Raw genomic sequence first — 25,469 nt, 5'->3', positions numbered from 1 at the left:
ACGCAGATCCCATTGAAAGCAACTATTATGAGTTGATGCAATGTGGATACTCATTAGGACAACTCCAATTTCTCACTTTAAGAAAATACTGAATTGCTTATTTTCTATTTTTTTTATCTCACCTGTATGAAATCCTGAAAGATACCTTGTAAAATTAATTTAAGAAACTATTTTAAGAGATTGCAACTGTACAATTAAAATGCGAGTAAATAATTCATTCAGTAAATGTAAAGATATGATAAATTTAGTCTTCTATAATAATTACTTTTAAAAGACTTATCATAATTTCTGTTAATAGTATAAAACTTTCTTTAGTGCCAATACATAAAAAAATAAACTCGAAAAAAGTTATTGAGCAGAATTACTCTAATAATCAAGTAAGGCCTAGCTTTAACTCAAGAAACTTAACGCAAAACAATTATAGAAATCTGAACTGCCTTATGTCAAAGAATCTATTTACAGCAAAGAATAGTTTCCATTTCCACACAAATAACAGAAATGACAATCATGACTTGACTTCGGAACTCTTGCATTCCAGAAGCAAGAACCAGCCAAAACAAATAATGAAGGACAAAGTCATCACTTAAAAGGTTGCAGTGCTAGGATTTACAGTGGAATTTTGTGGAGTACTGCTATAAACATCATCAAATAGAAGATTGAATTTTCCTGCATCTAAATCATCTACATGTGCTGTACTAGATACTACTTGGTGATAATCTCCCCAGTGCAAGTGTTGTTCCTGATCATGATCCTCTGACCCTCTATCAGAAAACTTTTCATGGTAATTGTATACTGGTTGGTGATTGAAATCTGGTGGCTCAAAAAAGCTTGTCTGACCATGTCCACTCTGGGAGTGACTTCTAGCCCACCAATGACTCCTGGTAGTGAGGGGCATATCAATGGAATGTTGATCCTGAATTAGGCTTTCCCTGAAGATGGGAGCTGATGTGGAAGCGCCAAGATGGGAAGTGACACGTTCATCGCAATACTCATTTATGTATTCTTCATGCCCATGTTGCTCATTTTGTACCAAGATGGAGGGCATCCAATCTGGGGATTGATGCTCCGTTACTTCAAATGGATCATCAGCTTGAATATGTCTTTGAGTTGTTGCATCATGAGGTTGGGAAGTGTAGTACCAATCAAGAAGATAGGGATGATTGTTTTGATTTCTTGATTCAATTAGCCACAATGAACCCAAATGATTGCCAGTTGCAAAAGTACTAAATGGCATTTCCCTGGATGCAAACCTGTTTCTGTCTCCATTGCTTCCCATGTTTGGACTGCCTCTCCACAGTCTAAGAGGGGGAAATTCATGTCGGCTTACGTGTCCTGCTAAGTTTTGGTCTCTGAATGTTCTCAGATTTTGCAGAAACTGCTTCCCTTGAGCATTTGGTTCCCATGAAGGGTAACTACTCTGAAAGCTGCAATGAAAACAAATAACCATATATTGTCTCAATAGCTTTATTTAAGACCTGAGAGGTTCAGAAAAACCTCAAAGAAAATAAATTGTAATAGAACTTTAACAGACCAGTCTCACGACTATGATGAGCTCAGCCAAGAACATACCTCAAAAATGATTTCTCCAACTTCCCCTGGGAACTTCTCTGGCTGTGAGGTGCATTAAATGGAGAGCCATAATTACTGTTTCCATGCTCTTGAAAATTGAAGACACTAAAACTGATAATATGATACAATAAAACATAATTATATGGTTTGCCTGCCATTAACAAGTTAATATAAGAAGCCCAAAAACATAATTAAAGGATGAAATTATATCATTCCATGCCAACCTGCAAACATGACCAACACCTTCAACATCTACAGTAAAATCTGCAATAAACTGCAAGATATCATCAACCCGCTGCAAAATGAAAAGAAAACATACTTAATACATTACACTAATGTGTATAAATTAAGTCATAATTCTATTGTTCTGCAGTCAAAAGTAGGGGAAACTATTCTGTCCAAGTACAGCAATGACCTTTGGGACAACCAACAGAAGTAAGTATGGAGTAAGGAAAATCGAGGCCATCTCCTCAAGTAACATCATCCCACTATACTGCACCACCAAAAAAAAATATTAGCATAAATAGAAGAATTCAAACCTATGCTACAACAAAAACAATGAAGGACACATAAGGGTGGGTCTACTTTAATGCAAATGTGTTAAACCAACACCTGAAAGAGTACCTGGAATAAGGTTTCAAACTCAATCCGGACCATTTCAGTACTTTCTTTTCCCCGCCATCTCTTGGGCATATAATGTGTATGCTCAACTACCATTGACATTGCTCCTTCGGGGTCTATGACTAGAAGCTCATCTGTAATTGAAGCCCGTCTAATAGCAGTTATAGTTCCAAAAACAGCAGCATACCAGAACAAGTTCCGACCAAATATCTGGATTGATTTTTTGTTTTTCAAAAAAAAAAAACTATTACTACTGACTGTCATGACATATATTTACAACTTCTTTCAGCATAAGAATGGAAAAACCATTACATGACCCTCCAGCAGAGACTCCTCTAGAAAAGCAATGATGATCAGAATTGCAGCAAAGCCACCCGATACAAATGAGATGAATTTTGCAATGATAGATATGATAGGCGAAGGAAATTGCTTGATATAGTTAGTAGCATGTAATACACTGCTATTAATCCGATGCCTGAACAGATGATCCACCTATAACACAAGTTATTGGTAAGCACAAAATATGCTAAAAACAATAATTAGGCAGGCACTAGTTTCAAATACATAATGGTTAAATTTATAATACCACTTCAAACAAGTAATACTTTTATCTTGAAAGTACAAGAGAGCGCATGGATAGTTAGTTACTAATTGATACATGGATTTCTTCAAATAATGTGTTAAACAAGTAAAATGAGCACAAGAGAGCTGGTAACTATGAGAACAAAGTAACTATGATGGCTTGCTGCTAATCTTGATTCTTACCTTGCCAAGCCAAGATGCTAGCCAAAAGGGAAAAAGGCAAAGCAATAACTAATAATTGTCTACATTTTTAAATATTTCCTGTATAATGATTCTTTTCAGATACTAACATTAATGATTAAACCCATGCAAGTAAATGGGCTGCAAAAAAGGGACAAAAAATAATAACGATACCTCATTGAATTCCCTAAAGACCCATCGTGACAAATTTGACCATCTTCGAGATGATGCTGTGCTTGGGTGATTATAAAATTGTTCAGCGTGCCCCAGAAAGAGATATACCAGCATAAATATGACAAGAAATGGAGAAAGTAAAAGCATTACAATCCCAACTACCATAAGCCTTTTCTTTAATGTCTTTGGATTTGACACAAAGTCTCTTCTAACACAGAAGTTTCTGCAGAGAAAGCACATTCAAATGAAAAAACCATCACTGGATACATAATATTATAAACATTAGGCTTAAACATGTTTTTCTTCAGCAGCTATGAAGATTTGAGATTGTGTGAAACCTGTGACTCTAGGCCCCAGTCATTAACAATTTTACTCATTGGTAGCAGTACTGCCACAACAAAAAATTTAGGATTAAATATGTTTTTAGTTCCTCAAGTTTTTGTGCTTTTACCATTTGGTAACTCATTTATTTTTTTTCTGAACAAGTCCTCCTTCAATGGCAATTTACAGCTTTGCATCAAACAGGGGTTAAAATTTTCAAGAACTTTTTTAAGGTGACCAATGTCAACCGCCCAATAAATTTCAATTTTCAAGCTTAATATCCAGAGTAAAGTGAAATATGTCTCCCGATAGTTTTAAGCATAAAAAAACAGATGGTTATATATCAATTGTAACTTTTTATGAGTCACAATCCTTCATCTAGATGGCATCCTTCAGACCAACACATAATTTCTAAATATGGTTTAAAGATTAATAACTACACATGAGATGGTGAAAGACCATCATCTATTAACAGGTTACAGGATCAAGTGATACTGCATATAATGATTATTTGTAGAAGGCATTTATACAATAATTAACATACCGATCAAACATGCTTTGCAGTATGCACCAGTTCAAAGTCCACTCAAGGGTCTTGGGAAGTATTAGACGATATCGTGTGCGATTAGTACCAGCTTTCACTGAAGGTCCGGCACCTGGGACCCACAGAGAAATTGGGAAAGAAAGCACACCCTTGTTGAGCATTCCAATCAAGTAGTTCTCCTTCCGCATCAACCTCATTACCATGTCATGAGCAGAAAGATCCTTTACCACACAGAGTTGTCGTGAGCTTTGCACAAGAACAACCTTTTCAAGAATTGTAGCCCAGGGCATGGTTTGAATTTCATTATCAGTAACACAGAGACTGCAAGAAGATAAGGTAAATTATGGCAAAAAGACTTGAGTCATGCAAAATTTATCAATCCCTTAAAATTCAATACGTTTCAATTGTTTATTATTCAATACTTACTCATTGTAGTAAAACTGTCGAATATCCAAAGTATCCTTTAGTTGAACAAAGAATCTCAAGAAGCAAAATATCCAATAGATAGAAAATATTCCCAAGTATCCAACAATAATAGCTTTGCCAAGTGTAAATGGGGTTAAAGGGTGTTCATGAAGAGCTTCTTTAGCAAGATCACAAGGCTTCCTTCCAGATTCAACTGCATCCATCCCACACTTTGCATTTCGGAGCCCATTCCAGTCAACATATAGTAAGAAAAAACCCGAAAAACATATGGTGAAACCAAGACTCAGAAGTTCAACTATCCACTTTATGATGATGCACCAGAGCCCTTTCTCACAGTAGTAGCAGTAAAGCCTTTCGAAGAAGAAATCCAAATCAGCAATGGGCTCTACATTTAGGCTCTCACCATTAAGAAGGTCTGAAGGGCTCTCACTACCTGGACTTGGGATCCTTCTATAATCCGACAATTCAATCTCTGGTGGAACATCCTGAAGTAAACCTGTTGTCACAGATGATTCACCTTGATGTTTCCAATTCAATACATTAAAAGCACGAGCACCTCTTGGCCTGTTAAACATTCTTCACAGATATTGACAGTTGGCATAAACAGCCAGTCCATGCCCCAAAGACCTAAATGTTTATTAGAAGGTTCTACAAACACGACAGAATCAATATTAGTATCTTCCAAAAGCAGTACAGAAAGAGATATTGCAAGATAGTATTTCATACTTCAGCCCAATGAACTATCAAATTGAACAAGGAGCAGAAAAGTTGAAAGCTTGGTGCAGCTACTAAAGCAGTGGTTCCTATTTCCAAACCCAACCCGAGGTAATAAAATCTAAAAAATAGAAATCACCAACAGAAATATGATCAGCTCAACAAGTTCTTATACAAGTGGTTGCAGTCAGCCCCTTGAAAAATGTTGCAAATGATTTCTACGCGGAGCTATCTACCAAAGACATCAGCATCATACCCAACCACTACTATCTCAGTTCATTACCAGCATCTCATAAGGACATGGAGGGCGGATAACCAGTCCTCACCAACAAGCAAATTGTATAGAGACATCATGCTAACATATCTACAATGAGACACACTAGACCCCACCAGAGGAACATAATTGCACAACATGCCAATCATGTTACAAATATACAGCCTAAACCAATAGAATCATATCCACCCCAAACTTCAAGAGGCAGATAAAGGTTGCAAATTTCAGTTTCACTAGCCAAGTTTGAGCACAAGAAGATTTTCCCCCTTAATTTCAATTGGAGGGGCAGGTGAAAATCGATAATATTTTTTTGTTTCCACGTAAAGAAAACAAAAAACCCAGAATGGGAAGTGGCCGTAGCATAGTATATCCAAATTGAGCTGAATAATCCATCGAGACATCAAAGTACAACTACATTATCAGACAATGCATTACACGTAAAAAGAACAATCAAACAGTACAATTACCTACTTATTGACACTTATAATCAGAACTAGAAAAGTAACAAAAAAAAAAAAAACACTTCTAACAACACAAACAACATTCATTGAAACAAAAAGTGGCGAAACAACATAATTATATACAAAAAAAAGAACCCCAGATGAAACCGATTGTTCAGCAACAAAAATCACACGAAAATACGAGAATTCAAGCATTAAAAGATGAGTTTTTGCGCAAAGATGGAAAGAGGTGAAGTTACCTAGAACTAAGCAGAAAACATGGAAGGAGGGAAAGTTGAGGATAGCCAGAAACAGAGTTTGGGAAAAAGACAGGGAAAGTTGCAGAATTTGAAAGGACGAGGCAAGTTGTGCAACGAGTGATTGAACAAGCGATGAAGACAAAGAAGGAAAAGAAAGAGAAGAAGAGAGGGGGCTTTGTTGTTTTTGGTTGCGTGGAGGGAGAGGAAATTACAGTGACAATAATTTCATATTATGATGAAATTCTTTTTATTCACTCTTTTTTAATTTCTCTGCTTCCTCTCTTTTTTTTCTTCTTCTTTCTAAATTTGTTTTCTTCTAACAAAGCAAAGCCTTCATATGGGGAAGCCTACTATGTGAGAATGGGTAAGTTCCGTAGAAGATTATTTATGGGGTTAGTTGGAAATATTTTATGAGAATCGATTAATTTGATCATATTGTTTGTTTAGATTTGATTTAAATTCGATTGAAATCTGATAATATACATGAGAATCTGATTTATTGACGTAATATATCAATTTTGATAAGGATTTTTAATTGATATATATTATGTAAATCTTTTTTCGCACCAGATTGGGTTGATGAGAGGAGATGGATTACATCCGATCCTAATTTAAATAACATTTTTCTAGTAAATAATTTCATTGTTTTTTTAAGTGTCCGTTATGTTCCGTTAATAGTTTTGGTTTAAGAAAAAAAAAGTGATGTAGTTTAAAAAGTTTTGTTGCGGAATAATTATATTAAATTATTTAAAACCACGATTTATAATTAAATAATACTATTGTGTATAAGCAATAACCTTTTTTTCATACTTTGAATAAATTTTAATTTTAGTCTTCTAAAATTTTAAATCTATAAATTTGATCTTTAAATTTAAAAAAAAATATTTAATTCCTTTATTTCTTAGAATAAGTAACTTTAGTCATTCTGTTAATTAATCATTTAAACAAAAAATGTTAACTTTAATTTGACATATTGGTACTAACCTAATGACTTTTTATTAAAAGATAAGGTAATAAATCATTAAAATATTTATTTTATTTAATTAATTTCATAAACATAATTTTCTATATATCATTAGTTAAGAGTTATTAATTTTTTTTAAAATTTTATAAATTAAAAAAAATGAATATATAATTTTTTTTAAAAAAATATTTTATCTTTTTATATATTTTTATTTTAAATAATTTACATATTTTTATTTTTATTTTACTAATTTATAACTAAATTTCATAAATTAATATATGAATTATTTACATAAATTATTTTGTAAAGTAATTTTAATATAGAAATTATGTTCACTCTAATTATAATAATCAATATAACTGCATCAATTAAAATATAAATTATATAAATTAAGTAAATTTATTTTAATATGTAGACTATTTTTTTTAATTCTATAAATTCAAAATTTTAATATTTAATTTTTTAGAAAACTTACCTATTAATATTTTCGTTTTAACTATCAAAAGTTATTTATTAAATATTTTTTTAATACCAATTATTAAATTTAAAAAAATTATGTAAATTATCCATTAAATTATTTTATGTAATTTATAAAATAATACTAATTTATTTTAATTATTAATATTAATAAATTTTCAAATTTTAGATTATTTAAATATTATTTTAAATTAGCTTTATTTTGTATAAATTACAGAAAATGATTTTTTAAATAATTTATATATTATTTTATGTATTTTTAAAAAAATTATAATAAAATAAGAACACATTTGAATATATAATAACTTATTAATTTATATTAAAATAAAATTTGATAATAAAAATAAATGCATGTAAAATTAGATATATTTAAATATTAAATAACTTATTTTAATTTATAAATTTTAATAAATTTAAAAAATAATAAATTTTGACTAATAATATGTATAAAATAATGTTTATAAAATTAATTAAATAAACCAAGAGTCTTAGTGATTTATTGTTTGTCTTTAAATAAAGAAATCATAAATTAAACTTCTAAGGATCATTTTTTGTTTTTCAATTTATTTAACATTTATCATATAATTATATATCAATACATTACATCAAAATTAATATTTGACTCTGAACAATCAATTAGCATACCAAAATTATTTATTCTAATAAAAAGATAAAATGTCTTGATTTAAAAATAAAGAAATCAAGATTATAAATTTAAAATTATAGAAAAATTAAAATTATATATTTTTTAATAGTTATGGTTTTGAGAAAAAAAAAATATGCAGTAGCATTTAAAAAGTTTTATATAATCATTTAATCATAATTTATGTATACTTTATTGATTTTTTAAAATAATGTAAATAATAATTTGTGATTGAATGATAATATAAAATTATACATAAATATTAAATTCTTTGCTTTTTTATAAATATAACATGCTTTTTCTTTTTATATGAAAAAAAAATTGAGACTAAAGGAGTCTAAACTATACCAGTTCTCAAAGTTAAAAGAACGTTCATTTGTCGTATTATGATAACTCACAAACAAAGTTTGACAAATTTGAAACTTGACTAACTTAATTAACACGACAATCTTATGCTAATTATAATTGACTTTGCTTGTTATTTATCCACATCTTTTCTTTTAATTATACAATGCACAGTACCATCACAAACTTTCATTCTTTGCATCAAGAAAAGAAAAACGAAGTTTCCTATTAAAAAAAGAATAGTACTACGCGCCAAGCTATTGAATTGAACAAGCATCCGAAACAATTATAACACGTACATAATTTAATCAGAAATATACATATACCTAAGCTTAAACCATAGCAGAGTTTAAACGTGTAGATAGCTCCATTAACCTATAAACTAATTAGTTTAGGACAAACTAAAATGTTAGTCAATTTGTACGTGAATTTATTCAGCCTGACTCGTATAATTCACGAGTCAAATAAACTAGCTTGCATATGAATTACTTATTTTAAATACTCTTTATTATTATTTTTTATTTTCTTAAATCAGAATATTTTTCTATCTAAAGTGAATGATTAATCGTATAATATTAAATATTATCTATTAATTATATCACATCATATTGATATTTTATTATTATTGATATATTTAAATAATTATTATTTGATGCTTGATTTGTTTATCCGTTTTTTTAGTATATGAATATTTATAATTTATTGATATAATCTAAATTAACTTTTGTATATTTTAATTTATGTTTACGTGATGTAAATCAAATTATCTTTTAGATTTTACTATTGAGTCCTTATATTTTAAAACTCCTAAATACCAAACACCCTAATAACAACTTTAATTTCATTTTATTTTTCTCTTCGTATCACATTCTAATAATCTTATTAATATTTTTCTTTATTGTTTTCCTCTCTCGAGTTGTCAATTGATTTAGAGATTTTTTAAATATTTTTTTCTTTTCTTATTTCATCAATCTAAGCATATTTTTATGTTGATATTCTACACTCACACTTTTTAAACACCTAACCAACACTCATAATTTCTTTCTATCTCTCTTTTAATCTCATATCATGATGCCTATAATATCTATGTTTTTCTCTCTTTCTCATTAAGTGTATAATAGCAAATTGAATGTTGATGAATACTTTTCCTTTTATGTTAATCTTATTATATATATATATATATATATATATATATATATATATATATATATATATTAATATATAGTAACAGATTAATAATTAATTATGTTTTTGAAACCTAAACGGCATTGCAAGGTAACCTGTCCCAGAAGTTTTCCTATTTAGCTTTAATCGTAGACGCACGCACACTCACGTGCCGGGCAGAGAGAGGTCCATCATACTTACTGGGCTACACGTTTCAATCATCGAAGGCCACTGCTACACGCACCCTGCGAAATTACTGGTACACCCACCAGGCCCAAAACAACGGAGCCGCGTCCTTTCTTTCTAGGCTGGGCTTTTAGCGCGAAGCAACGCCACATTTTGGCGGGAAGCAACGGGATCTCATCTCACCGAGGCACGCCCCCTCAGTTTTCCCGCTAAAAAAAAACACTATATATAAGAAGAATTCACCCTAATTCTTCGTTCTTCGCGTTAATTAAACATCACTGATCCTCAATCAATCACCATGAACAAATCCTCAGATGCAGCAGCGTCTCCATATTGCAGAGGCAGGTCCAAGAAACCCAATCTCCGAAGCTCCAAATCCCAACCCCCAAGCCACGTTGAGTTCAGCTCCAAGACGCCGGAGAAGCCGCCGCAGCGAATCCGCAACCGCGGCGTAGCGCTCTCCGTCGCCGACATCAGAAAGGCCGCCTGCAAGCGCTTGCAAGATCAGAAGCAATGCACTGAAACGACGTCGTCATCGTTGTCGTCGTCGTCGTCGCTCAGCAAAAGTGTCAGGAGGCAGATCTCACTGGGGCCTTCTTCTCCCAGTAAACCCATGGCTACTGAAGATGAATCCTCTAATCTTCCCGAAAAGTAATTCACATTTTGATTTTTTTTTAATTTTGATTTTTTTTATTTTTTTTATTGATTTCTTATGTGTGTGTGCAGATATGAAATTTTGGATGAGTTCTTCAATCGCTTGGATACTTTGGTTTCACTGCACCGTCTGAAACGGTGGACTCCAACCTTTACTTCAATCAGTTCACGGATTGAATCTTTAACTGACAGGTGCCACTCAACTCATCTAGGTTATTTTTATTTTTCTTGATATTTTCTTAAATTTTTTATGTCGATATGTTGGTTTGAGGGTTTAATCATGGAATTGTGTGATTTGGCTTATTTAGGAGGTTTACTCACAGTCATCTAGCCCAGTTGAAATTTATCTTGCGTAAGGCTATTGTTCTTAGGAAGCATCTAGTGCTTGATGAACGGACGAGTTGTATGAAGCCGGATATTCACATTTCTTTAGACCCAGATGCGGTGGAGGCTGACGCTGCCAAGTTGCCCCCACAAGGTGGAAGAGTGTCGCTGAAGAAGGTGTTTCGGGCACGGTTAAAAGAATTTTGGGAATCTCATCCTGAGGTGGGACACAAAAATTCCTACTAGCGTATCTTTTTAATGAGATTTATTGTGAAGCATTTCTTATTGCCAATGATTTTTTTATTTGATTTTTGTTCCTGCAAATCATTGCACTGAGTGGTTGTGTAGTTTTGTTCATGATTGTGGTTGTTCTTATGCTAGATTAGTATAGGTGTGCTAATGGTATAGTATTTGTTGAGAATTTCTTGTTGCTAGATCCGAGTCCTTGAGATGTTGTTCCAACTTAAGTGTTGTCCTCTTTTTGGATGAATTCATAAGGATGATAATTTTTAATGAATCCGTTTTTTTTATAATGAGCAATTTCTACTGCAATCACACTAATTACTTTTTAATCACAGATTATATGGTCTGAAGGATGCTTCTATGTGTAGGGTGATGAAATTCCAGAAGGGACATTGCCTGAGCCATTCAATCGCCAAAAGAAAGACAGTGTTGTGGACATGTTGGAAACTCCCCTACCAACAAAATTGCCACCCTGCATGCGCTATAGTGACATTGTCAATAATGCAGACTTAGATGAAAAATTGTATGTACCTGTCAATGCAACAGTTGAATTCCCTAATGAGCATCTGGCAGCACCTTCTCACATGGCTCCATCCTTTAGAGCAGATGATGTACAGCAAAATCCTCTGTTAGATTCATTGCAGCCCCTGGCTTTTCCAGTTTCAGAGTCAAGCCAGAAGGAAAATCCACCCTTGGTGGATACTGAATCTCACCTGAAAACTTCCCCAGCTAAGTTTTCTTCAGAAGCATCTAGTAGTGAAAGTTGTCTAACAATTTGTGCTTCTCTGGAATCATCCAGTCCTCACCCTGCTACTCCAAGCAAAACCATTGAGTACACAGAAAAAAAAGATGGGTCTCTCAAGAGCATTGATGCCATGTCAACACCAACAAGCAGAACAAACAAGTATACAGAAAACAAAGATGGGTCTCTCGAGAGCATTGATGCCACTTCAACTCCAGCTAAACTGGTTTCTACCCCAATTAGGTTGATGAGTGCCACACCTGCCTTGCGGTCACCCAAAAGACGTTATATGAGCCCAGATGACCACTCTATCAGTTCTTTGAACAAGTTGGCTCGGCATCCATCTCGCTCAAGGTCATTGAAATTCGACACTCCAGTGAAGAATAAAGATGATATTTCTGACACCCTCCAAGAAGAATTTATCCAATCGGTATGCCATTTTTTCATGATGTGCCACATGTTACATATCCTTTTTATTTGTTTTGATAATAAAAGATCCTTTGGTTTTAAATTTCCTATATAAGTTGGTTAGATTAAATACTAAAGCATCTTATTGCATTGGTAAAAGTTTTACAGCCACGGCTTCCATTTGACAATTGAACTACTTTGCTAGGAAAAATTATTAACTATTTTTAAATTTTCTCAAATATTGAAAGTGGACTGAAAGAATAAATATGATCTTACTTGTTAGTATTGAGGCTTTGCTTCACCTTATTACTTATTGTCTGATCACGTCTAATTAAAACTTTGTATTTTTTCACTAGTGAGTGCATATGGATGATTCGTTCGTACATTGAACATAATTTATATCAGCCTCACTTTTATGAGTTTGTCTACTTCATGAGCATTTCAATAATATTGGGCCCAAGATCTATTTAGGTTTACTTTAACCCTTTTTAAGAGTGTGACCAACATTAACTGTGTCTCTTGCAGATTAGAGAAAAGGAAAGACTGGCAATGGAGGAAAGAGACCCAGCTATCACACAAGCAAAGAAAAGAAAGAAGAATATAGCTAGCATCCCTAAGCTCTTTGACATGATTCGTGGGTTGCTTCGACAGCGGAATTGTATCACTAAAGCAGAGCTTGTAAGCAAGATAATCTCAACCCGGTGTGATATTGCTGACAGAAGTAAGGCACTGATTTATACAAAAATGATTTACTATTTTATAGTTTTCTGAACACTAAAATTTTCTGGTTTGTATTCTTCAGGTGAAGTTGAAGAGCAGCTAAATTTGTTGCAAGAACTAGCACCAGAATGGATTTATGAGAAGCATGTCTATAGTGGGGATTTGCTATTATTGTAAGTTCCTTTGGTTTAAGCGTGTTCTCTTTCCTTTGGTTTAAGCGTGTTCTCTATTTTGAATTTACTATTTTAACTATGTACCTTACCTTTTCCATTGTTTTGGTTTCATGCACGTGTTTTTGTTAGCATAAATAAAATGTTGAGCCCTGAAACCGTTCGAGCATCTCTTGAAGAAGCAACATAGGGAGCAAGGAGACAGATAAATTAATTGAAAGTACTATTGGAGGTTTATTAAGGCCAGTGCTGTTTTGTACAGTCGTTTAGGCTTCTCGTCGATGCACTTCATTTTTTTGAGTTACTTGTAGCTGTCCAATCTTGTATATTCTTTTTGGTTGGATTGGCTGTGCTTTGTTGTAAATTGTGCTCACAATGCAGCCGAGTCAAAGGAAACACTCCTTTTTAATCATTTACCTTGGGTGGATTGGCAGTGCTTTTTTGTACAGGATAATTATACTCACATCCCAATTTAAGCTGATCAATATTTTCTATTTGAACTAGATTATGGCCTCATTGGCTTTATGTTTCTTTGAAATTGGTGTTTTTTTATCTCTTTAAATATATTTAAATATTTCTTCTGGTTTGGGGGAGATTCGGGGAGGGAAATAATCTCATCTTTCTTTGTAGCCTTTGATTGAAAGTAAACATTAAAATTAGACGGGTCAAAGCAACACAAGTTGATGACTGTTTACGACTAACTGAATAATAACACGTTGTCTAGGCCAATTTTTTTTCTACAAGTGCACATAATTCATCGAGTTACATTTTATAATCACTTCTCGTAATCGTAGAGCAAAAATCAGCTTATTGTTAGTGTATTTGTTTTCTGCAATAATTGGGCCATATTAGCCATTAATTTGTGGCATGTGATACGCTCCTCTGTGGTACCTCTTCCTCAGCTGAAGTCTTTATCTGCGTCCTATATTCCTTCTGCTCAACATGAGTTGGAAAAGATTGTTGTGACTTGTAATCTCCGTCACTTTCTTTTCCCCATAATAGCAAGTATAGGCCGATGATAACAATGACCACTCCCAATAAACTGAAACAGCAAAACGCAACTTTAACTGTTGAATCAAGGACATGATTGTGCTTAAACAGTAAAATGTACTCTACCTGCCAGTGTGAAGTTGTTCCCCAAAAACAAAGTATGCTAGAATTGCCACCAAAATTGTTCCAAGGGGATTAAACATGCTCACAAAGACTGGCCCTTTTTGTTCTGCGGTCCAGAATTGACCGAATATAACAAAACCACCACATATAACTCCCTGTCATAACTCACGTGAGACTGTGTTAGGATTTTATTTTAAATTGATCTTACTTTTTTTTTAATTTCACCCTCTTAATGCTTTTTACTTACTGCATAAAAAATGCAACAGAGTTCAACAGTGGATGTAATGAACCATGCTGTGGGCTTGCGTTGCACGAGTACAGTAAAGGCAGCAGACTGGGCTGCACCCATGCAATTTATCCATGCTGTTAGTGACAGTTGTGCTGGATATTTCTTCACTATGATTGCCTACAAGCCAAGCAAATAACCATAAGCTTTGATGTCTGTGGTCTCCATCCCCACCCCCACAATTGCTTGTTTTTACTTCTTACTATTTTCAAAATCTCTGAATGCATGTATATTCCATATAAATGGCATTTTAATCTCTTGTAAATTTTGTTCTTTCTAGGGCTTGTTCATAAAACATGTACAGATTACTTCCTGTGCTGTCAAAAACTGTATTATTCTTTTTACCTTGTTTTTATGAAATTCTACTCAAAATTATCAACAAGTTACTGTAGCTGAAGTTGTGATGAACTGATGATATAACTTTTTTATAGATAAATATACCTGTAGTATGTACCATAAAGACCATGATATGCAACTTGCAACAGACAAAATCGATCCTTTAATCCAGTTATTATGAACCAATTTGCCTCTGACATTGAAGGGTGCACCCCGTAAGCTTTGTATCGTATGCCCTTTATACAAAGTCATTATCAAGGCACCAATCAAAGATAATACAGTTCCAAAAACTCTAGCCATCCCACGAGGCTTCTTAACATCAACAACCTCTAGCCTGTTTAAAAGAATCATGGAAAATAAAAGTCAAAATAAAGCTCGTTTTGTTATAGTTGTAAGACTTTGCTAATTTCACAACAATATGACTAATCTTGAAAACAGTTTAATTTCAGCAACTCACCTGAGTCCAACTGCAATTATAAAAGTAAGGGGTGAGATTGTATTAATCATGGATGCAACAAAGGAAGGAGTGGTATACTTCAAGCTTTCAAAAAACATGTTCAGAGTAAGACTGATCCTGTTTTTCATAGTGAAAGACAACAAAGATAAATGTAAGTTTCTTCCTGATTATGTTAGATCTAAATTACTGCATTTGTGTTTAAGAAAAAATGTCATTTGAGAACAATACCCGAAGAGGGAAAGAAAAAATAGCTCCACGAACATCGTCAAAGTCAACTTTGGCCATGTTTTTCTGCAAAGAAGGAATTAGATATGAATGAAAGTCGACACTTGAACGTGAACATGGTTCTTCTAGTCGAAGTTCATACAATTTCATAGGTTTAGCATGAGAACTTATGCAAGTGCATAACTTGCTAACTGGAATAAAGTATCAACAATGAACTAGCATTATTTTAACAAAGCTTTTGAAGGCATGAATATGTCCAACCATAATTAAGAAGCACGTAACATATGGATATAGGATGTACCTTTCACGAATGTAAGCAAAAGGAAGCACAACTATGCCCCCAACAGCATGCCGATAGGTAACAAAGACATGAGGGTTCATCCCTTTGTTTAATGAAGCCTCTACTAGGAAGTAGAGAAACGAAAGAACCAGCTGAACTAGAACCATGAGAAGGTGAGGCTTGAATTTCACATACACCACCCCAAATGCACATTCATTGTTAGACATAGTTCAAGAATGTTGTGCTAAACTTAGGATGTCCCTGGTTATTTGTGAAGTTGGGATGCAAATTTGGTCCTATATATACCGATGGAAAGTCTTTTTCACATTATTCTTTCATGTTAGCCTCAACTTTCTAAAGGAAACTGGCTTGGAAAGTTGATGGCTGATTTGATGAAATATCCTAGTAGAACAATATATCCTCATCACAGAAAATAATTAGCTGTCATCATTGGTTTTAACTGCTCCCTACAACCGCATTGCGGCTTGGTCACATTAATTGCATTTGTTTTGCAATTTTCCACGATATCAAACATTGCAACATAACTGCGACCATAACCGTAATTTAAAACACTAGCTGCAATACTTTCCCCTACACCCTAACTTCTATATAGATACACTGTTTAAGAGTAGGTCTTTTGTTGATAAGACAAATTAAATTGAGTTATAATTCACATACACCAAGTTGTACAATAATTTATACTACACCATATTTTGTATGTATCTCTTTCCTCAATCCTATCATTTATTACAATTTAAATTCAATTTTTTTTCTTTTATCTCTTTCTCTCTAAGTTGTATATTTTGTTGTACAAATATCATTTCTCAATTAAATTGCCTTAAAATTTAATTACTATGTCCTTCAAAATGTTAACATTATGTCAAATACATCTATAATATCCCAGAACTAATTCCCAAGCAAGTGGACAGACAAAAATGAAAAAAGTTTAGAATGGTCACTAGTTGGATACAGATGTTGTACACTTTCTACTGAGTCTACAGACTACAGCCATAATGACTCTTAGCACCTTCTATTCCTTTTCTTTTTTTTTTCCTTTCCCATTTTGAAAATTCAACACCTTAAAAAAAAATGGAGTTGTATTTTGTCTTTTGTATCGAGTGTATTACAATTACTTATTGAGCCGTACTTTATGTGTTTTATGACAAGTGACAAAAAAGTTATGTCAAGTATGTTACATTGTTACTTATTTCCTAAGGTATAGATGGGGCAGAGGAACTTGTGATATGGAACTACACAAAATCAGATTCAAGGTCTTTTGCAGTTTCCTGATTGGTGAATATCAGATATGCAAAGTAATGCAACAGATTTTATTCCACGGTACGAACTAATCTTTTTCCATATTTGGCAATAGTTGTTTCTTCTTGGCTGGAATATTTAGGCTAGAGGACTAAAATGGAAAATGGATTCTTTCTTTAGTGCATCATTGTCATCAGTAATATTTTCAACTTTTTTTTTCCAAATATCCAGTGGCCAGAATTTAATGTTTATTTCTATCCTCTACTATTTGTTCTTTGCTTTTTGTTTCTTCTCCCTTCCCTGCTCCTGCTTTATGTTTCCAACTCTGCATTCTATCCTTTTCTATAACTAAATTCTCTGGAATATGTTCTTATTTCTCCTACTGTTGTAACATTTCGTGTTGCTAACATGTACTTGAAATGAGAGGGATCAAAATCCCCCTAACCAAGAAAATGACAATCATTATGTGTTATTATTATTTATTACTAGTATATGGATGGTCAGTTTATCAAAAATAAATTAAGGAACATGAATTATATAAGAACTTTGCTTGTTCGATTAAGTTGATGACCTTATTTTTTCACCTAGTGCTAATGGACGTTTGCATCATCCAGCTGTTAAAGTAGTAAACCTTTGTCTCCTGTAACTCTTTTTCTTCCTGAAAACATTAGATTCTCATCTCTCAAAAAATTTGAAAAATAAGTTATCGTTTTTCAAAATTTTATCAATCACAAACAGGCATTAATCAAATGGCATTCCCGTTCAAAATTGAGTCCCTTGATTTGTCTAATTGTCTTAATCGAAATTGGATCACATAGCTTTAATTACTCACACTAAATACTGTTATTCCCATCATTGGTGTTAGGAGTTGTCCATGGACCACAGTTAGTATTTATTAATTACGTAATAGCGTAGTATATGAAGTACAAAAGAAATCATATTCACTCTCTACATGTGCAGACACTAGACACTGTGTCAAACACGACTCAACAATTCAAGATACATATTGATAAATATCAAATGTTATTATATATATGTCGTGTTTCAGACTGCATTGTGTGTCATTGTCCATGACTCCATGCTTCCTAAGTCACTTTTTTTTTAATGGAATTCCTGCATAATTTGCATGCTCTAGAAGTGGCAATGTTTCGATTTTGAGGAGCTTCTTTTGGGCTAAATCACAGCAAAAACTAGATAGGAGCTTAATTATTAGGGGGAAGTTGAAAATGTAAGATGACATAATCTTATATATGTGGATTGTCAAAGTTAGTTTTAAGTATAACCAATCATTCAGGTATTGTATGCTTAACGTCATCTCTAATTTTTTTACTAGATATATCCCATATATGTGTATTTGTAATAATATAGTCATTTTGCAACGAAGTAAGGGTCAGCTTATCATTTATCTAGGCATAAATCTAACTTTAAGAAGAAATCTTCTAAAAACAATTTATGAGCATGATTATAATTTTATTTAGAATTTGTCTTTCAAAATCATTTAAACTATATAATAATCAAAGTCATTTTAACAATACATTTTCAATCAATAACAAAGTCAATTCATTTAATCATTCTCAAGACTTTTTAATTTTAATTTTGAAAAATTTGTTCTACTATGATAAAAATTACGACTAGCTCTTTTCCTATCTATAAAATCCAATTACCTAATTAAGAAAAGTAGTTAATTTAGTTGATAGTAATATATTTATCCTAAATTTATATATTTTTCTAAAAATATCATTATCACTTATCTCTTTTCTAAATATATGTTAATATAGCCTCTTATTTAATTATGGGTATTTTTAGTCTAAAATAATTGGTGCATGAGATAATATGGATTAACTCTTATATAAACGGAAAAAAAAGTTTAAGAAGTTATTTAATTACCAATAAATGCATTTATAAAAGAATTATGTCTTCCTATGTCAAGTGGCCTGGGGTGTTTATATATATATATATATATATATATATATATATATATATATATATATATTAAAAGCAATATTTAATTCTAAAAAATAAGTTAGTTTTCATCATTTAGGGGTCCAGTATTACTAAGTTTTTCACTTATTCTCAAATACAACAATATATATTGTTGTGATATAGAAAAATAAAATGTTGAGAGATAAATTAGGTAAAAATCACTCCATATTACCATAATTAGTATATATGTGTTATTGTAAACCATTTTGTATTTGATTTTTATGATAAAAAAATTAGTATTTATCATAATAATAATAATAATTAATTAGAAAAGACAAAACACACAACAAAGTGGACTTGAAACTTTTCCTTGGGCCCATAAGACCAGTGAGGAGTTGTGGATGGAATAGGCCATTGGTCTACAAAAGTAACAAAACCTGGGAACTGTAGAGGTTTTGGTTTCTCCACTTTTCGGTCAAAAAATTAAGTTTCTCTTTCTCGTTTTGTTTATGGCTTGCCGGTATATAGATTCTCAGGCGGAACAAGGTCTGGGGTTATTACTCTCCAGTCTTCATTTGATGTTATGAGACATTTTTGTTATTATACATTACAACAATTAACATTGATTGGCTTGCATTTATGTTATTTTGTTGAGCAATATTGCTTTAAATCGCTAAAGTGAATGGTTGGTGGTGTAAAATATAAGAACTAATTATCACATTCTATAGATGTTTTTTTATTTTTTCCAGCGTGTCATATTAGGAAGTTGCTGAGCAGTACTAATCACAGAGAGGTGACAACAGTAGTAACTTCATCCATCCATCCAAGACTTCCTGTTGATGAATGCAAAAGACTTCCTTAGTGCCTATATAACAAGAAATTATTATAAGGTTCGAAATTAATTAGCACCTGATTGTAGTCTCTCTTAATCTCTATATGATACATAGTCAATCAAGTTTTGTATTCATTAGGAAGAATTAATACTGCAACGTCTTTCGTCTTTAAGATCCAACCCAAGTTGAAGGGATGTTGGTTGTTGAATAATTGACCATTTTGTGGCTAGGGCTTGAAAAAGTTTGCAGTGCAATTGAACATTTTTTTCCCATTTACATCATTGCTTACCGCAAAGAAAATGTTGGATAGTCTAAACTCTAACGACAGAACGAGAACAACATCCTCTTACACAGTTGACTGGCACGCTTCCACTGAATTAACAAAGTGACGACTATTGTTTCAGAATGAAGCAGATGATTCTTGTAACTATATATTTTGTTTCAACACTAGGATCATGGTTTTAAATTTTGGTCCATAATTGCAATTGCAGTCCCAACGTTAAGATATTTTGATTTTGCAATCTCATCACTATTGTAGTTGTAGTCACATCAATCTCATTTTCTTGTCTGCAATATAAAAGTTTCTCACCACAACACTGCATCAACACTAATTTAAAATCATGGCTAGGATAGTGTTGACTCGTTGGCAAGTGTACCAAATCGTCAGAAGTAGTAAAGTTCTCGGAAGTCCGAGTGTCGAATCTACAGAGACTTTGTTTGTACTTAGATTAATGCAAATCCAATCTACAAGCAAGAGATAATAAATTTAAAATAAAAAATAGAAAAAAATAGAAGATAAGAAAAGATAAAATTAGAAGATAAAGGAAAAGATAAAAGAATTAAAAACAAAATTAAAAGATAAAGAAAAAGATAGAAGATTAGAAAAGTGAAAGATAAAAGATTTAGATAAAAAAGATAAATTCAAGAAAAAGATAATGTTGGGAACTGACTTGCCTAGCCTGCCTAGGATGTATGAGTTTATGATTTTTTCTTTACCAATTCAGGTGATTTTATCCCACCCACATCTATTCATTTACTTGCCTCACGATGACAAGTCTACCTTAATTACCTATCTTCCAAATGCCTTTGCAAAGACTCAATAACTAAGGTGCATTAAGATTAAATTCTAGATTGCTTTGACGCATGGGCATAATGCAATCACTCTATGTCTAGCAATGATTTTATTATGATATCTTTTCTTCTTGTTCTATTAGAAGTTATCCTCTCCCGAGTGTCTAACCCCTAAAACTAATGCATGCATATCTTCTTTAAATCTTATTTAAAAGTTACCCTCTCCCGAGCATCTAATCCCTAGCAGAATATAAAGATGAGTATGCAAGATAAAAACAGAAAAGAAAATAGGAAAGAAATGGTATTGCATTGATAAATAGTGAAGAGTACATCATACATCGCATTGGCTTCTAGGCCTGTGAGGCCCTAACTAACTACCTAACTAACTAAGGGGGTTTAGCCACTCATGGTCATTGAGGGCTTTACTGAGAAGGGGTGAAAGAAAGAAAGGGAGTAAGTGAAACCCCTAGGAGAGGGGTTCTGTCGTGGTTTGTTCTGTCCCTTGGACTAGCTCTCTATTTATAGCTGCTGAAGTGGGCTTTGGGCCTTCGTAGGCGCACTCAGCGCGTGTAGATCGCGCGCTTAGCGCGTGCTTCTATTAGATAGCGAGCTTAGCGCGCGACGCGCGCTCAGCGCGTGCTTCTGTTAGATCGCGGACTTAGCGCGTGTTGCAGGCTTAGCGCGCGCTTCTGTTAGATCGCGGGCTTAGCGCGTGTTGCAGGCTTAGCGCGCGCTTCTGTTGGATCATGGGCTTAGCGGCGTATTGTTATGTTTTTATATATTGATTATTGTAGTACAAATTCATCAATCTTTCTCTGCACTTCTATCTATGTTATTGTTATTAACTAAATGAAATGAGATGATCTAATAAAAAAATTTGATGAGATTACTTCAGCACTTAAATGTTAAGATTTGATATATTATATTATAAGTAGATAAACTGAGTCATCTATTTTCTTTATATACTAAATACCTTTCTAATAACTTTTTACTTAATTTCATCCCGAAAATTTAAGTCTTTTTTGATGGTTTAATTTTTCATCATCTAAATTTCTACTTAGAAGTGTACAATGTATGATTGGTTATTTGGGATATGAAATGATTTAAAAGATTTAGAAGTGACAAATTTAATAATAATTTAAAAGATTTCTATTTAAATCAGAAAACGAGGCTAAGGTTTAGGAGTAATAAAAAAACATGTAAATTTTTAATTTTAGATATTTTGACAATTGAATTTTAAGTGAAATAGAACTTTAAATAGTTTAATTTGTTCAATCAATTCACAATATTTTTTTATAAAACATGAAAATTTAATGATTTTAAATTAAAAAGATTAATGAAAACTTTAACTGTAGCAATTTTATAAACGGGAAGGAAAATTAAAAAAAAATCAAGACCACTTGTTAATTCATCATCACATAAGAAGTTAAAATAAGCATAAATTCTAATTCACTCTTAGTTGGTTTCATTTTTTCACTCCAACAAAAGTGATAGCAAGTTTAGCAACAAAAAGGGGACTCCTAAACCAAATCTAGATAACTATATAGTGTGAGGTTCTTTTAACAACAACTTTATCTTTGTCAGCTTTTCTAAACTTCCTTCCTTTAATTCTTAAATTTTAATTTTTTTAGCATTAAAGCTAACTAAATTTAAATTCCTACAAAAAGTCAAAGGTTTGTTTGCATGTAATATTTTATTTTTTTATTATTTATGAGCAGAGAAAATATGTTTGTATGTAATAAAATATGAATTTAATGGTCATATTTTGACATTGTAAAGTAATTTTATATTATTATTTAATATTAAATTATCTTTAATATAACTATCATAAAAACCAATAAATTTATAAAAAATGATGACTATGACTTCATAAGAATGTAAAATTATTTTATAATATCAATGCATACCTATTTTCATAAAATATATTATTTTCAATGAAATTATGGGTATTTTTTTATGAAATATATTTTTTATCATGCACACCAATCTTTTGAATTGACAAAGACCTTTTGAAACTAGTTTTCCTCAAGTGTCTTGCGCGGTAGCTTGCTTCCAAGCTCCAACAGTCTATTCATACTTTGTTAAATGATAAAATTACACTAAATCAAAATTACTTAAATTCTAGAGTTGTGTGGACAAAAGATCTTATCAATCTTATCATCTCATGTAAGCTTTGTAATTTGGATAATGTTGAATAGCATAGTCATTATTGTCTCCCATGAAACTAGCATCTCTCTTTCACAAGTATTCTTCTTTAAGATAATCATATTCAAAACATAATCCAATATACTATACTTGTACATCTATGAATGGGAATCCAAATATTGACTGACCATTCGAGAAATTGATGACCCTTTTCAATAGACTCATCAACTCTCATTGGTCATGCCACTAACATTGTTACTGTGAAAAGATTAATTTCGGCAGAAAAATGGGGTGAGAAATATGTACAAAGAATTTACAAAAAAGATATATCATTCTTTTGTTGTTACCCACTCTTTAATCTATCATTCTTATCTTTATTCCTAGATTGAATTTAATATTTTTTAAAAAATATTATAAATAGTTAAACTAACCTTATATCATGATATAAGTTAGTTATCACACATATAAATTTATTTATATGTTAAAAATCATTTATTTATAATGAATTTTAATTATAATATAATTTATACATTAACAAACATTTATTAAGTATAAGTTTTAGTTAAATAAATTAAATATTTATCTTGTGCTTTGCATGTGTTAATATACTTAATTTTTCGTAAAATAAATTAAGATGTACTTACACTCCATATGCTGGTATGTTACAAGAATTACTGTCCATCTGTAAAGAATTGTTAACATATAATGATGAGTACAATGTAACACGCGTGATGAAAGCCTAACAGGAAACCCGTGCGAGGGTTCTATTTTTATTTCAACCTACAAACATAGCCATTATGCATGAAGTTACCAACCACGAAAGGAGGGGGTAAAAGTTGTGTTAGCACCTTATTATATACATCATGACCAACATCTTTTTTTTTTTTCGAACATGATCAATGTGTTGATTATAACCTAAAATAATGAAGGGCTTTGGAGCCATCGAGCCCTTTGGACCTGTAATGAGCAAGATATTCCCCAATGTTGGTCTCCCTATATTTGGGTGGGTTTTCGTTGGATATGAACTCCTCTATTGGCCCATATTTATAACTTGTGTTGGGATATACAAGGCATGCAGCTGATACCCTAGGCCCAACTTCAGTTAATTTAAATGTAAAACACAGTTTACATTATCATTCAACTTAAAATAATTATTTTAAAAATTAACAAATTTATCATAAATAATAGATTATAATTGAATAATTATTTAAAACAATACATATTTATTTTTGTCTCATGTATAACTATTATAAATGAAATAATCTCATTTGTTATTGTATTTCTTCTAAACATTTTTATTCTTTAACTATTATAAATCACTCTAACATTATCTACATCTTTCGAAATAAATTACATATACAACTAACTTTCAAGTCCAGCTATACCTACCGTCATCATATATTTTTGAACCAGTAAATTATAGTGCATTTTTAATACTCATTGAAAAGTGAAAAGTAAAACAAAATTATGAAAGTGAACGTCATCATATATATGGACACTAGACAGAGAAGTGGTAATTTTCAGACTCTTGCCGTTTTTCTTCTCTTTAATGCAATTGTATTAATAGTGGGGCAATTTTTTGCACAAAGTGTAGCGGGCAACTTCGATTTACAAATGCCCTCCTACAAAAAAAAAAAAAAAAACTTTGATTTACAAACATTTAATGTTGAATAAACATACAAAAAAGTCTATCACAGTGGAAAAAAAAAGTGACTAACTATGGCTCTGTGACCACTTCTTCATTAGTTTTATTCAATACTTACTTTTTAGGGGGCGTTTCATAATAGAGAAATTTTTTATTTTTCAGAAATTATAGATTAAAAAATTTAACCTTAGGTTGACATGAGATCTCGAGATGAAAGTATATATTCAAATTATGTTAGTTATCATAACAATCATTCAATCTAGATGCTGGACTTTGTGTCTTTTAGCTTTTAGATTCTTTGGTATGGGCCAATGTAAATGAGAGGATTTGTAAGAATACATACAAGTGATGCCAATTCAATAAAAAAATTAAGGATAATATTCATTTCATCAAATCAAATCAAATCAATTAAGTTGTAAAACACAACTTTTGAGCACATGAGTTTGATCATCTTCCTATTTTCTCTTTCTCTCTCTCTCTTTCTAGTTTTTCTTTGCAATACCTACTGTGAGTTTTTTCTTGGACAAAAAACTTGTTAAACAAAACGGACAACGTCTTCTCGTGCTCAAGAGAGGTCGCTCCACTCTTCCATAATAGTAAACGCCATTAATACAGTTTAATAAGTACAATTTTACATCTTTGGTTCCAATAAACCTTATCTTTCCCTCTCTAAAAGAGAATGTAAGGAAGAAAGACTCAAGGTAGGAGATTGTTGTCAGTAATAATAAAAACCTGGGAATGGCCCTTGCTGAT

At 32.0% G+C, this 25,469-nt stretch overlaps 3 protein-coding genes across 4 annotated transcripts; 1 reads left to right on the top strand and 2 right to left on the bottom strand.

Annotated features, from left to right (window-relative positions):
• Positions 1-455: 455 nt before the first annotated feature.
• LOC100809347 (autophagy-related protein 9) lies at positions 456-6,396 on the bottom strand. Of its 2 annotated transcripts, none has more exons than XM_003541299.5 (10): positions 6,106-6,396; positions 4,418-5,065; positions 3,992-4,312; positions 3,127-3,349; positions 2,503-2,682; positions 2,194-2,400; positions 1,985-2,062; positions 1,794-1,864; positions 1,570-1,680; positions 456-1,424 (listed from the first exon to the last, which is right to left on the bottom strand). In XM_003541299.5, exons 2-10 carry the CDS (start codon positions 4,990-4,992, stop codon positions 584-586), a joined length of 2,607 nt encoding a protein of 868 aa, XP_003541347.1. In that variant the 5' UTR covers positions 4,993-5,065; positions 6,106-6,396; the 3' UTR covers positions 456-583. The 2 variants fall into 2 exon arrangements, with proteins under 2 accessions (XP_003541347.1, XP_040863983.1); XM_041008049.1 differs by lacking the exon at positions 6,106-6,396 and adding an exon at positions 5,144-6,076.
• Positions 6,397-10,062: 3,666 nt separating this feature from the next.
• Positions 10,063-13,624, top strand: LOC100808801 (CDT1-like protein a, chloroplastic). Its single transcript, XM_006593956.4, has 7 exons — positions 10,063-10,535; positions 10,611-10,730; positions 10,847-11,084; positions 11,474-12,277; positions 12,781-12,976; positions 13,058-13,148; positions 13,278-13,624. Exons 1-7 carry the CDS (start codon positions 10,183-10,185, stop codon positions 13,333-13,335), a joined length of 1,860 nt encoding a protein of 619 aa, XP_006594019.1. The 5' UTR covers positions 10,063-10,182; the 3' UTR covers positions 13,336-13,624.
• A 158-nt stretch (positions 13,625-13,782) lies between these two features.
• LOC100808275 (WAT1-related protein At1g43650) lies at positions 13,783-16,123 on the bottom strand. Its single transcript, XM_003541297.5, has 7 exons — positions 15,864-16,123; positions 15,566-15,628; positions 15,338-15,454; positions 14,986-15,214; positions 14,506-14,664; positions 14,262-14,413; positions 13,783-14,187 (listed from the first exon to the last, which is right to left on the bottom strand). Exons 1-7 carry the CDS (start codon positions 16,067-16,069, stop codon positions 14,001-14,003), a joined length of 1,113 nt encoding a protein of 370 aa, XP_003541345.1. The 5' UTR covers positions 16,070-16,123; the 3' UTR covers positions 13,783-14,000.
• Positions 16,124-25,469: the final 9,346 nt, after the last annotated feature.

The sequence above is a fragment of the Glycine max genome, chromosome 13 (genome assembly GCF_000004515.6).
Source record: "Glycine max cultivar Williams 82 chromosome 13, Glycine_max_v4.0, whole genome shotgun sequence".
Classification (NCBI taxonomy): Eukaryota; Viridiplantae; Streptophyta; class Magnoliopsida; order Fabales; family Fabaceae; genus Glycine; species Glycine max.
The sequence above is the reverse complement of the archived record's forward strand: the minus strand, read 5'-3'. Positions and strand labels throughout refer to the sequence as shown.